The sequence below is a fragment of the Trachemys scripta genome, chromosome 10, assembly GCF_013100865.1.
Source record: "Trachemys scripta elegans isolate TJP31775 chromosome 10, CAS_Tse_1.0, whole genome shotgun sequence".
Lineage (NCBI taxonomy): Eukaryota > Metazoa > Chordata > Testudines > Emydidae > Trachemys > Trachemys scripta.
Genome location: NC_048307.1, coordinates 35,297,661 through 35,311,497, shown reverse-complemented (window position 1 = coordinate 35,311,497; position 13,837 = coordinate 35,297,661). Strand labels below are relative to the sequence as shown.

Below are 13,837 nucleotides of genomic sequence, written 5' to 3'. Positions count from 1 at the left end.
TGAGGGGGGCTGCAATCTGATCCATTGTACACAAGGCAGAGGCAGCCCTTGGGCTTCCAGCAGGTTGTCAGGCTGGCCCTCCACAGGGCAAACTTTGCCTGCTTCTGGCACCTATCCATCCCCACAGCTGTACCTTTCTGTGAAGCTCTGTCAGTATGTGTGGGCGTGGGAAGGGAGGTAAATGGCTGGGAAAGGAGGCACATAGGGTACACCCTGAAACACCTTGAACTGCCCAGCAAAGGCACAGACCCCAAAGGCCTACACACTGCATGTGAATGTGAATGGGGCTGCAGGCAGTTTGCTTCTGGATTTAATAATCTGCTGTACCAGAGAAGAGCTTCCATCTAGTACAGGCCATCTGTACACAGTCTCTTTTCCCCGCCACCTTCAGCTGGTTTCTTCATAACTCGTCATTGCCTACTTCAGTTCCACTCCCAGGGATGCAGAGAGAGACCATTTCTGGCATGAATGACGGGATGTTCTGTTAGCTATTCCTTGCCAGCTGCATTATTTGTACTCTGCTAGTACTATGCCTGGAGGCTTGCAGTGGGTCACTGGGCAGCTGTAGTCCTGGGGGAAGGTGCCCTAGCAGTTATTGGGAAGGCTACGCACTAGAGGGAAGATGGCTAGAACGATGCAGCAGCAAGGCCTCACTCAGAGCAGAGCACAGATGCACAATGTAATCTACAGCCCAGGGACTTTTACATTCCAACAGCACTGACACCTCCTTCTCCCAGTCCTGATTAATTCTCTTGTCGTACTCCCAACCCCAGAACAGTCGTCCTCCCCATCACATTGGCCACCTCACAGTGGATTCAGATAGATCACTTGCAATGGACATGGCTTCCAGAAGTCTGTTTCCCCCAGTACAGCAAATAAGCTTCCATTTGAGACAAGATGAATGCAGCTCTGACAGAGCCCTTCTATCCCACTCCATGAGCTGCCCAGGGATTTGGGGGCGGGGAAAAATCACTACCTTTTAACTGTTCTTCTGTTGGCTTCTGAACCATCTTGTTAACCAAGACCTGACTTTCCATTCTGTAGGAGCGTAGGTGGTGTCAGAGCAGATCACACTCAAATCCTGCCTCCTGCAGCAGCCCATATCTGATGCTTCAAAGCAAAGCAAAACAACAACCAAACAATCCAAGAAGCTTCCTGCCTGACCCCTGCTGTGATCAGTTGTCACCTCAAAGCCCCTTACCCTTGGCTGCTGGCACACAATGCAGTGGGAGTTCAGGGGTGTCGTGGAAAAAATCACCCACGCATTGATTTTAGTTCACAGACTCAAGCCTGAGGCCAGTTTATTGCAAAACATACCAACGCGTTGGGGTAGCAGTCCGAAAACTACCACACCTAGCACAGCACACAGGCTGCTTTATTTGCTCAAACCGCAAGCATAGTACAAATAATACGTCATTTATTCATCATTTATGCGAACATAAGAGTTGGGATCTGTCCCTTTTTCCCAGTAGTTCCCTCATTATTTACGAGAATTGGGTGCCTGTTGGGTGGGGGGTTTCCAACATGGGTGGTACTTGGCACCAGTTAGAGTGTTGTTTTCGTCAGGGTACATATTGCTTTTTTCCAGGGTTCTCTGGTTAAGGGCATGGGACGCCCAAAGATGATATATGATTGGCAGATAGCTGGAACTATAGGGGAAGTTGGCTTTTACTAGAGGTAATTTCTTCATATAAGCCGTTATCTTTCATAAACAAGCAGTTATGTTTTTACAGATAGGTAGTTATGTTTCACAACAAGCGGCTATCATGTTTTTCATAAACAAGCAGTTATTATGTTGCTAAGCCTTTCGCATTGCTCCCTCCCCCCTCCCTTCCCCACTCTGGTTATAGCCTTGACAGGGGCTTGTATAGCTTAGTTTTGTTCAGGCCCTGGCCTGTACTGTTTTATGTAGAGGCCCGTCTGTATAGTCAGCTTCTGTCAGAGGGCCTGAATTGGGCCTTCGGTGTTACTTTGGCTGTCTTAAAGAGGGCCACCTAGTTCTTCTTCCCCACAAGGGTTAACACAGCCAGTTTCTCAGAGGGGCAGACATTCCCCAGCACTCCGCAGGCGCAATATTGGCTCTCTCATTTCCCCAGCCCTTAGCATGACCCCTGGGGAATCTTCTTACCCAGGGCTCGCTCTACTGTTTTTGCCGCCACAAGCAGCGCGCTGAATTGCCGCCGTGGATGGCGGGGGCAGTCCGTGTGCTGTTAGGGCAGCACACGCGTTTCCGCGGCAGCAGCAATTCGGCACCAGCTTCTGTCCTCAGCCGGAAGACAGAAGCTGCCGAATTGCCGCCGCGGGCAGCTGAACATAAAAGCTGCCGCCAAATTGCCACCGCCACGGAAACGCGAGTGCCGCCCTAACGGCACACGACTGCCCCCGCTGTCTGCGGCGGCAATTCAGCGCGCTGCTTGGGGCGGCAAACACACACAGAATGCCGCCCCTTGCAGATTGCCACCCCAAGCACTTGCTTGGAATTCTGGTGCCTGGAGCCGGGCCTGTTCCTACCTTTGCCTTCCTTGAAGTGGCTGAGCCGTGCCTGGGAGCTCAGCAGGTTCCCCCTTCCTGCTGCCAGCATATTAATTCCATAGTTACTTCTGGGAGGCAGCTGTGCACAATGCCTCTCGGCAGCCCCAGAGCTCCTTCGGGATGATCTGCCCTGAAATGCTGGCCCACACTTCCGCCCCAAACCTGTTTCCTTTCAGGCAGCAGAGGAGTTTGCAGTGAAGCTGATAGAGCTGTTCAGGGGAGACTCAGAGCATTCTTTTTACAGTGCTTGCTCTGCCCCCTCCTGCCAATCCCCTCTCCCTTCCCGGCCCCCAAACCCCCAAGGACTTTTGTCCAGGCATCAATGAGGAGAAATGCATCCAGAATGCTCCAAACCCATCTCCAGACCCCTCCCCTAGGGGGTACAGCAAGCAGTTCCAGTGGCATGGGGGACCCACCAGCTGCCAGAGCAACCTTCTCACACACACACACAAGATTGCTTCCTTGGCAACCAGCCCACAGCTCTGGGATCATGAGGACAGGACCGTGGACCTGAGTGTATTCACAGCAAAATGCTAACCTGCTTCTGTAAAGCAAAACCATCAAGACCCTTGCAGACTGGGAGACAGCCACAGATCTGCGTGCACATGCACCTTGGGAGTATCAGAATGCTCAGATATCACAGCGATGGGTGCAGCAAGAACCTAGAGCAGGGGTCGGCAACCTATGGCACGCGTGCCAAAGAAGGCATTCGAGCCGATTTTTAATGGCACGCTGCTGCCTGCCGGGGTCCCGCTCAGCCCGCTGCCGAACCCTGACAGCGGGCTGAGGCGGACCCCGGCAGGTAGCAGCGTGCCATTAAAAATCCTGCCCGACCCAGCCCGCTCTTCTCCGCCCCCTGCCTACCGCTCTCTCTGGCGGGGGAAGGGGGCAGAAGCAAGCTTGGTCCTGCCAGCTGCTGCTGAAGGGCAGGCTCCCCCGGCAGCCAAGCTTCCCCCTCCCCCGCCTCTTCTTCCCCCTCCCCGCCCATGCTGCGTCGAGCCCCGCCTCCTCTCCCTCCCCGCCACCGATGGCCCTTGCAAGGGAAGGGAGAAGAACAACCCCAGCGCTCTCGGTGCTCAGACCGGTAAGGAGGCGGAGAAGAGGCAGGGGGAAGGAAGGTAGGAGCGGGGCATATCCCTCCAGCCCCCTGCCGTGAGCCGCTCAGGGAGCGGGGGGGCTGGGAGCACCCCCCTGATCTCAGCCCACCCCCCCAGCCCTCTGCCCTGACCCCTGCACCCCCCTTACACCGCAGCCCCCTGCACCTCCCCCACGACCCCATCCCTGACTCCTGCACCCCCTCACATGCCCCCAGCTCTCTGCCCTGACTCCTGCATCCCCCACACATCCCATGCCCTGACTCTTGCTCCCCTCACATCCCCACCCCGAGCACCAGGTTGGCAGAGGGCTGAGCGGGGCCGGCAGCTGGGACCACAGCTGGCAAGGGGCCGGCAGCCAGAACCCCAGACCGGCAACGGGCTGAGCGGGGCTGGCAGCCAGGACCCTGGCTGGCAGGAGCTAGCTGACAGAACCTCAGACCGGCAGCGGGCTGAGCCGCTCGGCCCGCTACTGGTCTGGGGCGCCGGCCCCGCTCAGCCCGCTGCCGGCCCGGGGTCCCGGCCCCTGGCCCCGCTCAGCCCGCTGCCGGCCTGGGGTTCTGGCTGCCGGCCCAGGGTTCTGGCTGCCGGCCCCTTGCCAGCCGGGGTCCCAGCCGCTGGCCCCGCTCAGCCCGCTGCCGGCCTACGTGAACGGAACCCCAGGCTGGCAGCGAGCTGAGCGGGCCGGCGGTGTAAGATCAGCATTTTAATTTAATTTTAAATGAAGCTTCTTAAACATTTTGAAAACCTTGTGTACTTTACATACAACAGTAGTTTAGTTATAGTATATATAGACTTATAGAGAGAAACCTTCTAAAAAACGTTAAAATGTATTACCGGCACGCAAAACCTTAAATTAAAGTGAATAAATGCAGACTTGGCACACCACTTCTGAAAGGTTGCCGACCCTTGACCTAGAAGAAGTGGCAAGGCCACTGGTCTCTTGCTACGCCAATGGTGAGCATCTTGACATTAACACTATTTAAAACACAGGCCAGCTATGCTTTTTCTACTGCTCTATAGCACAGCTCTGTGCTGCCACAGCCCAGGCAAAGGGTCTCAGTATTTGCATTCGAAATCCAATCCACGGGCTCTAAATGCAGCCATTAGATTTTGCACTGGACTGGCCCTTGCCATGCAAGTTCTGAGTCCATATGCAGATTCCTGGGGAGGGCCACAGGAAAGAAAAGTTATAAAACCCTTCCATTGCCCTGGAAAGAGGATACAGAGCCTTTCACTTCTAGGTCCTGGCTTGGAATCCAGCCCAGGTTGGTAGGGCCCAAACTCCATTACCACTGGAGGGCTGATAAGTGACCTGCATGTGGCTCAGGCCAGGCCCCAGTGAACAAGCATCCGCCCATCACCCCACCATCAATAGCGAAGCCAGGGCCTGCATGGGCCAGAGACACCAGACTCCCTTTTTGTCCAGGCTTATTGCAAGGGCAGCACAAGGGGGAAGCTTGTCCTTGTGGTGCTGCTGCTGCTGTTTGTGGGCAAACTGAGCGCGTCAGTCTTCAGAACTACCACGCCACCACAAGTCACCAGCACTAAGGTGCACATGCATGGACTCCACAACCCTGCCCCTCCCCACAAGTATGTCCTCTGAGCTCTCCACAGCTCCAGAGCAGTGTTCAAAATAGCGACAATTTAAACAACCAAGAAGCTTTGCAGACCAGTGCCCGGGTCAAGCTGCCTGTGTGCTAAACATACAGGTGCTACTGAAAGGCTGGGGATGTCTCAGGAGCAGCTGGGGGGTCGTGAGGAAGCCAAGATATCACCCCAAGCACCACGTGTTTCAGAAAGACCTGGCACACAGAGTTACAACCCAGCATTCCCAACCAGATGGTATCCCTGGCAACAAGCAACAGTCTTACTCCACCAAGTCCCAGCTGAAGTTAAACACCATGATGATTCCCAGAGGGAATAACAGCGAAGCGCACAGAGCTAAACCAGACGTGCCCACCTCACTGCTACCATACCACCTGCTGCTGGGGGTCTCAGTATTGGAATTACAGAGGGATCCCAGTCAGATGACAGCCCTGAGGGAAGCAGAGAAGACCAGGAGACCAGGTGAACCCTGGACCCATGTTTAGCATGAGCAGGAAGTGCACCCCGAGACACACAGGCCATGTCTGTTCCATTACAGTTTGGGAGACAGGGTCTCTCTTCCCTGCTCCACACATGGAAACAAGCAGCATAATCTGTTGCAACTCAGACACATCATGAGTCAAACCAGAGCTAGGTCTTCTCTAGCCACACCTTAGCCAGGGGCCTCTTTGAGCCCGGTCTGAGAGACCTGGAAGCAGTTTGCCAATTCCAGAATCCCCATGCACACCAGCCAATTTTGGCTGGCTGGCGCTGCACAGAAGTGGCTCCACTCATATCCAGAAGCTCTGGGAATACACCCCTGACATTCCTAACTGAATCTCCCATCTCAGAGCAGAGTCCCTGGTTTGTGCTGTTCAAATTAAATGGATCAGAGAAGAGGGGAGTTTAGAGGGTAAAGAGCAGAGGGGAAATAATAAAAAGTTTCTGGTAGGTCTAACCCTGCTCAGTGTATAATTGAGGTGAGGGAGCTCTCAAAAACATGAGCCACCCAGTAGGCAGTTGTGACCTCTGGAAATAAGGTAGTCAGCTCTGTTTGAGTCGGGCCAGAATTAACTGGGCTGCTAGAGAGACTGAGGGATCCTCACAACTCCATACAAAAATTCCCCTACAAAAACCACCGGTTAGAGCCAAATTTCCCATATAAACTTATTTACACAAGACCTGGAGAAACTGTCCCAAACTAGCGATTGTATCGTTTTTACCTATACGGTAAGAGACATGGCCCAAGGTCTGAGCAAACAGGCTGGAAGCCAGGAAACTCATAAGACTGATGCAGACTCTGCCACTAACTCCTTTTTGTGACTTTGAGCAAATCGCTTCCCCTCTCTGCCTCAAATGTAAAGCGTGACCAGCCAATCCTCCCAGCGCCCTTTTGGGGTAAAGCCATTTACATCTGTAAAGTTCCAGCCCCCGAGCCTCCACCTCGGATGACACACATGTGCAGGAGCAGCCCGCCTGCTCCGACAACGACAAATATCAGTTCTGCTAATCTCCCTAAATAAAACCACCTGGTAACCCTGTGCATGGAGATGTGCTGGGACACCACAGGATGGGAGGGGACCAGAGATTTGGCTGCCTTCCCCCAGTTAATATACAGAACACCACTGAAATCAATGATCAGCTAACGGCACCATGTGCAAATTAAGAAATCAGGAGAGTTTACAGCCATCCTTCACCACTTGTTAATACTCCCAATGGCCTTGTAGGCACGCTGAGCAGCAAGGGCAGAAGCACAGAGCCTGCAGAACCCCACCCAGGAGAGCCAATTGTCCAATGCTAGCCAGGCCGCTGTGGCTGCTCCAGATTTGGTGATGGCCATGCTGATCTGTGCAGGACTGGAGAGAACCCCGAAGCAGCTTGTGGCTGTAGGTAGCAGCACTGCCCAGGCCACTGCTGGCAGGAGCAGAGGTCGCTGGCTCTCAGCCAGCTACCAACAGCTAAGCCAGCTCCTTGCCAAGCAGCCAGCATGATCACTGGCCATAAGGAGGGGTGGTGCAGTGGACAAAGCACAGGAGTGCTCCTGTATTTTAATCCTGGCTTTGGAAGACCCAGTTTGTGGACAAATCACTTTCTCCCACCACCCCCACTCCAGTGCCTCAGTTTCCCCATCAGTAAAATGGGGAGAATACCATCCCCTTTGCAAGGGTGCTCTGATGACTAATGTCTTTTGAGCCAAAAATTCAGTAGAAGTCATGCTCCACTCCCTTCGGTGATTGGGGCCCAGCAATATTTAATTTAATAAAAGCCTTTTTAAAATGTATTTGATGCTGCAGCAGAATTTTGAGAATTTCTACAGTGCTGGAAAAGTTGAGAGACTGTGCTGCAGAATTCAGCTCCAGCTTTCCACAGAGACCATGGGGCTATGGGCTGGAACAAAACTGGCTGCAGTCAAGGCAACCAGAAAAACCCAGATTCAGCTGGGAGTTGTCTCACCACAACCTTCCTCAAAAGAGGAAGATTGGCAACACAGGTGACAAAAAAAATTTCAGTGTTAAATTAAATGCATTTTCACAGCAAATTCCATCCAAACTGCTTCACAAGGTGTCTTCACACAGGAGCTATTGGTAAACCACTAAAATGCAGTCATCTCTGGGGTATAACACAGCAGCTATTTAACAACGCATGGCAACACAACAGATTAGTACAGAAGGTACCATATCAGTCTGCAATTACAGGGGGGAATTCGGAGAGGCAGAATGCAATTACTCAAGATTGAATTGAGCAAGAATTTTTTTTACCTCTCTTTGCTTGTGAAAAATGCCATGAGAATTCATGACAAGCAACTACAACCTCTTTCAAGTCTCACTGCAAAGACAGCCCAGAGCACTCTAACACCAACTCTAGTTCAATACTGATGGAAGAGTGCACCTTAACGAGCCACCAACACCAGCACCTAAATCAGGGGTGGGCCAACTTTTTGGCCTGCGGGCCACATCGGGGTTCCAAAACTGTATGGAGGGCCAGGTAGGGAAGGCTGTGCCTCCCCAAACAGCCTGGCCTCCGCCCCCTCCCACTTCCCGTCCCCTTACTGCCCCCCTCAGAATCCCCGACCCATCCAACACCCCCCTGCTCCTTGTCCTCTGACTGCCCCCTCCCGGGACCCCCCACCCCCATCCAACCTCCCCTGCTCCCTGTCCCCTATCCACACGCCCTGACAGGCCCCCCAGAACTCCCACGCCTATCCAACCCTGCCATTCCCCGTCCCCTGACCGCCCCTCCCCGAACCTCTGCCCCATGCAACTGCCCACTGCTCTCCATCCCCTGACTGCCCCCCGGAATCCCCTGCCCCTTATCCAACCCCCTGCTCCCCATCCCCCGCCCCCTTACCATGCTGCTCAGAGCAGCAGGACTGGCAGCCACACCGCCACGCAGGAGCTTGCAGCTCCGCCATCCAGAGCGTTGGCAGCACAGTGAGCTGAGGCTGCGGGGAAGGGGGGGGGGACAGCATGGGAGGGGCTGGGGGCTAGCCTCCCCTGCTGGGAACTCAAGGGCCAGGCAGGACAGTCCCGTTGGCCAGATGTGGCCTGCGGGTCATAGTTTGCCCACCTCTGACCTAAAAATGGCCATAGAAAGGTCTCATCCAAGGACTGACTCCACCTGACTCCATTTAGCTTCAAAGATGTGATGAAATCACAGGCAAAGGCGACTCCAGGCTAATCAGAGATTTCAACAACAGAACAATAACCTCAAACCCCAGGGGTTCCCACTCTATAGAAGGCACTTAGGTAGCTCCCAGCACCACAGCATCTCGCTAGCTTTAGTAGGGTGACCAGACAGCAAATGTAAAAAATCGGGATGGGGTGGGGAGGGTAATAGGAGCCTATATAAGAAAAAGACCCAAAAATAGGGACATCTGGTCATCCTAAGCTTTAGCAATACACAGTTTCACAACTCCCAGGGAGGCAGAGCAGTGCTGTTATCCCCTCTCCATGATGGGGAACTGAGGCCCAGAGGCGCTAACTGATTTGTTCAATGTCACACAGGAAATTTACGCAGAGTAGAGCCTTCTCCCACATTCTAAGCCAACGCCCTAACCACTGGGCCACCCCTTTCTTTCCCCCAGGTCCTTTTGTCTTGAGCATAAGAGCTACCAAATGCCAAACATGAGGCCTACCCAGTCTGCAGTATCAGCATCTTTAAAGGCATTGCCTGCCTCATTCCAGCCTATAAACCCCTAAAGGGGGAAGGCACCTTTTCCTCCCTCCCCACCATGCTGCAAGTCTCTGCTCTCCCCCACACTCTACTCACAATCACCACCTACCAAGCAATTTTCTTGAGTAAACAGATCAGTGTTCATTCAGAATATGCAAGCCGAGTAGAGTCCTTTGCTCTGCACTGGATTACACAGACCAATGTATTATTAGCTCAGAAGCTGGCTGTACCCAGGGAGGAAATCAGCAGGCAAAGTCAAGTCAATCGTAGAACTTCACTCTAGCCTCAGATTGACTGTGCAGTACTGTACTTCCTTCCTGCTCTGCTGGGCTCCAGGGGACAGGACATTCAAAGGCAAGAGCCGATGCCGTCTGCTCGGATTTGTTTTATTTATTTTTATTTTTTTTTAGAAGAGCATACTCATCCACCCTGCTCTGGATACAGATTAGTTGCCTTTGCTTAATATTGTTGCTCCACAGGCCTCGAGCTGGGAACTGTAGGCACTTTGATGTATGGACTGAAAGACTGTCTAATTTCACTGGGGCTTCTGAACCTAGCTCTGGAACCACTGCCTAAAAGCAAGTTCTTCCCACATAAGAATTCTTTGGTGAATCACAACTGGAGATCTTCCTGCCTGCTATAGCCACAGTCTACTTTGGAGGGAAGAGGGGGTTATTTCTGTACTCCTGCTCTAGCGGGAAACACACAGCTCTCATACAGCCCCCCTAACAAGACACCGGCTTTATCTGCTCAGAAACCAGTTGATCCTCCTCTTGAACACCACATCCATCACACCTTTTCCACCACAGAGGCTGACCAGTTAGGAAACTTACATCCATGCTCCAGTATCCCACAATGCACCACCTCACCACACAGGTTCTCAAGTCCTCCAAAATCTGAATCAAATGCTGCACTGAATTAGATCAGTCAGATCTTCTACAAGAGAAGCACACATTGATGTGTGCTTTTGATATCACGCAGGCCCATGAGCAGCAGACTGGCTCAGCCCTGCAGACCCTGGCTCCTGCCTCTCCAGTGTATGCTGCTCAGAAGTTTCAGCCAGAGGAGGAACGGTTGTTTGTGCCATTGTTTCTCTCCCCTGTGGGAGGTTTGGAAATTCAGTTTCCGAACCCTGATGTGCAGTACAGATTAGAAGCAAGCATTTAAACTGGGAGAAGAACAACTGTTGCACAGACATAGAAGGTACACTCTTGAGATCTACACAAGTTAACAAGGGGCCAGCCCCAGAGGCTGGTGGCACAGCTATAATGGCACAAACTACATGACATGGCCTTTTTAAAGCCCTCTGGAGCATTGCTGCAAATCTGGTCACATGGCCGAGAGCAAATGTAACAATTGATTAAATTACACAGTTGCCAGCTTTACAGGAAACCCAAGGCAGAGCTGGGAAGGAGCACAGCATGAAATTGTTTGCCCGAGGGTCTCCCCGTGTCTGTGCCAGTAAGTCCCAGATGCCACAAAGCAGGGCAAAAAAAACTCACTGGGATTTACAGCAGTGAGCAAAAGACAGGTACACAACATACACAAACACTGTCAACACAGCAAACACTTTCAGAGTGAAGCCATAACAGCTCAGAGACGCTTGGAAGCAAGCTGCTACTCCTACAGTCTCTATACAGACTCAGGCAGGTACAGTCACCCTACAAGCCGAGAAGCTATAAAAAGCAAGCATTAACCAGAGGCTCAAATATTATTAGTGCAAAACAGAGCAGCCTTTATAGCCAAGGCCCCCCAGGCAGCACACTGTTAGATGCTGTCAACATACCTCTCAACCTGCAAGAGACTATATATAGGACACCAGCCGCCTAATAGGAGGAAAAATCTTAATTGCGAGCAGCTCGCAGGGAGAAAAGATAGTGGGACGTATAGTGTGATTCAGCTGCAGTTTGATCTGCAGATCTCACTGGAGAAGGGGGGATTGGTGATGCGGGACAAGTTCCCCTTGGAGGTAATTGTCTCTGAGGCCTGTTTGGTTTTTAGCGTGTGATTTTTATTTTCCTCTTGTTATTTCTTGCCAAGGGCATTAGCATGAAAACACCATATCTCGCTCTTAGGAGTTCATGGACTCTTGCTGTTTATCCCCACCATCCTGGAGTCATAATCCTCCATTTGTGATACTGTCATCACTTCTATAGCAACCAGTTGGGAGGTCACAAGAAAGAAGAGGGGCCATAAGCAGCAGGACCAGGGCCAATGCTTAAAGGCATCGAGAGCCCATTCTCATGAAGGCAGCTCTGCTATTAAATGGAGCAGGGAAATTCGGGATAGACACGCAGAAGGTTTTCCATGAGACATCAGCTGCTCTTTAAAAGGACACAACCTGGCCCTACTGATGTCAATAGGAATTTGGCCCCAGATTTCAACTGGACCAAGATCTGGCCTCAGTAAAGCTGATTCAGCACCAGGGCCAAGCAGGGCAAAAGGTAATTTAGCCCCAAAGTGTACTATCCTAGGTTCAGGGCACAGCTGAGAGGTATGTGATCAGGCTCCTTTCCCTCTTTCTTACCTTCGTGCCCGGTGCTGTAAGTGCTGATGCTGCCGTGTTATAAGGGCACTTTCCCAAACAGGGCCACTGTGGCTACTCCTATACCAGCTCGCAACCGGGTGCCCCGGGTAGGGTGGGCTAGTGAAGCCATGGTCCGACTCCGTCTCTGCAGCCAGCGATGAGGCAGAGCTCCCCATGGTTCCCCCCTACCCAGATCACGCCAAGATTTATCCTAGGTTAGGTCCGAGCCAGTGGAAAGGGGCGAGGTGCTGCGGCATGGACTGGCGTAAAGATCCCAACACCGTAGAAAGGGAGGTCGGTTCTGATCAAAAGAAGGGGAAAAAAAAGGAAAGGAAAGGAAAAGAGAAAGAAACATGGTATGATATAGATCACCATCACTGGGGTTCCCAAAACCTGCTAATGAACTCTCTGAACAAGACAGTTCCAGAGTTTACCAGGGGATGGGGAGGTTTTGTTTTAACAGGCCAGTCCAACCCAGTCTGGAGGAAGGAGATACAGGGTGGTTTCATAGAGGTTTCCTCTGGTTAAACACCATAGACCCCTAGCTCCCTAACTTCGGGGGGCAACTGTACCAGTTTACCAACCTAAGACCTTGGGTGTGATTTGCAATGCCTGTTGCCGCCTACTCAACTGTTCCCACCCCACCAGGAAGCGCAGTTGGTGGAAGATGACCCAGCAGAGCCAAGCACAGAGGACTGTCATTAAAAAAGGAGTCTAAGGATAAACTGTAGAGTCCCAATCACAATGCCTGAAGCACCAGCACTTGGGAATGACTAGCACAGAAAGGGTTTTCTGAAGGCCCCAAACTCTAAAAATCTGACAAACCAATTAAGTCAACCCTGAAAAGTAGGACTTGTCTGTTTGTCTAGGGCAGTGGTTCTTAAACTTTTTTTTACTGGTGACTCCTTTCACATAGCAAGCCTCTGAGTGCGACTTTTTAATTTAACACTATTATAAATGCTGGAGGCAAAGCGGGGTTTGGGGGTGGAGGCTGACAGCTTGCGACCCCCCATGTAATAGCCTCGTGACCCCCTGAGGGTCCTGACCCCTCAGTTTGAGAACCCCTGGTCTAGGTCAAGAAGGAGGTTTTTTTGTTTTGTTTTGATTTTTTAAAGGAATAAAGTTTAATTCCTTTTTTTCAGCATCATCATAGTAAAAGGGATGGCAAGCAGATTTTGTGCTTAGGCTGGTAAATTTTCCACAACCATTTTGCATAGTGGAATGAAATGTGCAACGTTTACACCCTTTCAGGTAGACTAGATTTCTAACAAACATTCAACAACAAAAAGGGCAGCCCTTATTCTTTCTTGTTCTTCCAATTTTCACAATTTACTGCATCAAACTTCCACAAAACAGAAGTATAGAAACATTTACTCTCCTTTGGTCTTCAAAGACTATATATGTATATACATACATATACACACACACACACACACACACGTCTTTTCTTAAGGAAAAATAAATATCTTACAGTCTTGATTTGTGTAAGAAGGAAAAGGATCAAGGGAACATTTATCAGAGGAAAAAAAAAGGAAGAAGAAACAAGAAGGGGGAAAATTTCACAGCAGAGCTTATTCAATTACCCACCAGGATTTGCAGAGACGAATGAATTGTAGGAAGACCTTCATGAAGAAGCTGCTTAGTACAATAAAAGACTGAAACAAAAAGACTGTAAAATACAGTTTTTCATTCCTAGGATTGTTTCAGGGGATCAAGAAAGGTCTCGATGGATAGCAGACCCCAGAACACTGGAGCTCTTGCAACAGGTGCAGTTTTGCTAAGAGCTTAGCACCAAAACTAAATATATTCGTTATTAAATGGACATTATTAACTACCTTTTAAATGGTTTCTTCTTTATTCTCTATGGTAATTATCAGTTTAAAAAAAAAAAAGTCCAAGAATAATTATTTCTTTGCCCTTCCTT

At 51.1% G+C, this 13,837-nt stretch overlaps 1 protein-coding gene across 3 annotated transcripts in view; it reads right to left on the bottom strand.

The window, feature by feature from the left end:
* The window catches only part of CAPN15 (calpain 15), a 94,637-nt gene that overhangs the window by 61,516 nt on the left and 19,284 nt on the right, over positions 1-13,837 (bottom strand). Inside the window, exon 2 of one of the 3 annotated variants that reach the window (XM_034784176.1) lies at positions 11,914-12,214. The exons of the other annotated variants lie outside the window; for them this stretch is intronic. Within the exon in view, the coding sequence (XP_034640067.1) occupies positions 11,914-12,089 (176 nt within the window). The 5' untranslated portion in view covers positions 12,090-12,214. The remainder of the gene's footprint in view (positions 1-11,913; positions 12,215-13,837) is intronic. 3 annotated transcript variants of the gene reach the window in all.